Source organism: Salpingoeca rosetta, assembly GCF_000188695.1.
Source record: "Salpingoeca rosetta unplaced genomic scaffold supercont1.19, whole genome shotgun sequence".
Classification (NCBI taxonomy): Eukaryota; class Choanoflagellata; order Craspedida; family Salpingoecidae; genus Salpingoeca; species Salpingoeca rosetta.
In genome coordinates, this window is record NW_004754915.1 from 659,149 (window position 1) to 660,164 (window position 1,016).

The window sequence follows — 1,016 nt, forward strand, 5'->3', positions numbered from 1 at the left end:
GTGTGTGTGTGTCTGTCTGTCTGTTGGCCTGTTTGCCTGTCTGTCTGTTGTGTGTCTGTTTGCGTGTCACCCCCCCCCCCACACACACACACACACTCTCTCTCTCTCTTTCGCTCTCTGCTTGCCTGTTCATGGCCTGCTGCTCGCTTGTCTCGTATCTGCCATGCGACCCCATCTCCACTGCATGTGCACTCACGTGCGAGCACACCGCCGCCTCTGATCGCTGGCAGTGCACTGCCCGTCGCTACGAGTACCTTCTCCCCACCTACGCCCTCAGCCCAAAGGAGATGGTGAGCTCACGATGCAACGGTGCAGTGGTGTATCCGTGGTGTGGCGTGCGAGCAATGTTATGGGTTCAACCCACGCGTGCACGCACGCTCGTGTTCCTACAGATGTTGCGTCTCCATCTCATCTGACCCCTTTCCCTCCTTCTCACCACACTCCCAATTCGAGCGCAACAGCCGCCCCTCGTGTCCTATCGCGTGACCCAAGAGCAGCTCGACAAGTTCCAGGAAGTTTTGTCCACGTTCGTTGGGACGCATCGCTTCCACAACTACACCAGCGGCGTGCGTGGCTTTGTGTGTATGTGCGTGTGTGCAATGTGTGTGTGTGTGTGTGCAATGTGTGTGTGTGTGTGTGTGTGCAGAGAGTGTGTGTGTGTGTGTGTGCAGAGTGTGTGTGTGTGAGTGTGAGCAATGTGTGAGTGTAAGCAATGTGTGTGAGTGAGAGAGCAATGTGTGTGTTTGTGCAGGCTGAACACGGTGTTGCACTCGCCAATGCCATGGTTTGCCGGACTGCATTGCAGTCCATCACCCCCAACATCGAGCAATTCTCACCAACCCTTCGTCATCGCCCTGTGGTCCTCACGTGTGCAGAAAGAAGATGCGGGACCCGTCGGCCAAGCGCCACATGCTCTACTTCAAGGTGCCCCCTCCGTCCCCTTCCTGGTGATTGGCGAACACCGTCCGGTGCCGCGTCGCTCGTGGTTGTTTTGCATTCTTTTAAGCACAAACATG

The 1,016-nt window shown here is 56.4% G+C and overlaps 1 protein-coding gene across 1 annotated transcript; it reads left to right on the forward strand.

Annotated features, from left to right (window-relative positions):
• Nucleotides 1–131: 131 nt before the first annotated feature.
• Nucleotides 132–951, forward strand: PTSG_07887 (uncharacterized protein; the record flags this gene model as incomplete). Its single annotated transcript, XM_004991632.1, has 3 exons — nt 132–290; nt 462–526; nt 876–951. The coding sequence occupies 3 exons, from the start codon at nt 132–134 to the stop codon at nt 949–951; spliced, it is 300 nt and encodes a 99-aa protein (XP_004991689.1).
• Between the last annotated feature and the right edge of the window lie 65 nt (nt 952–1,016).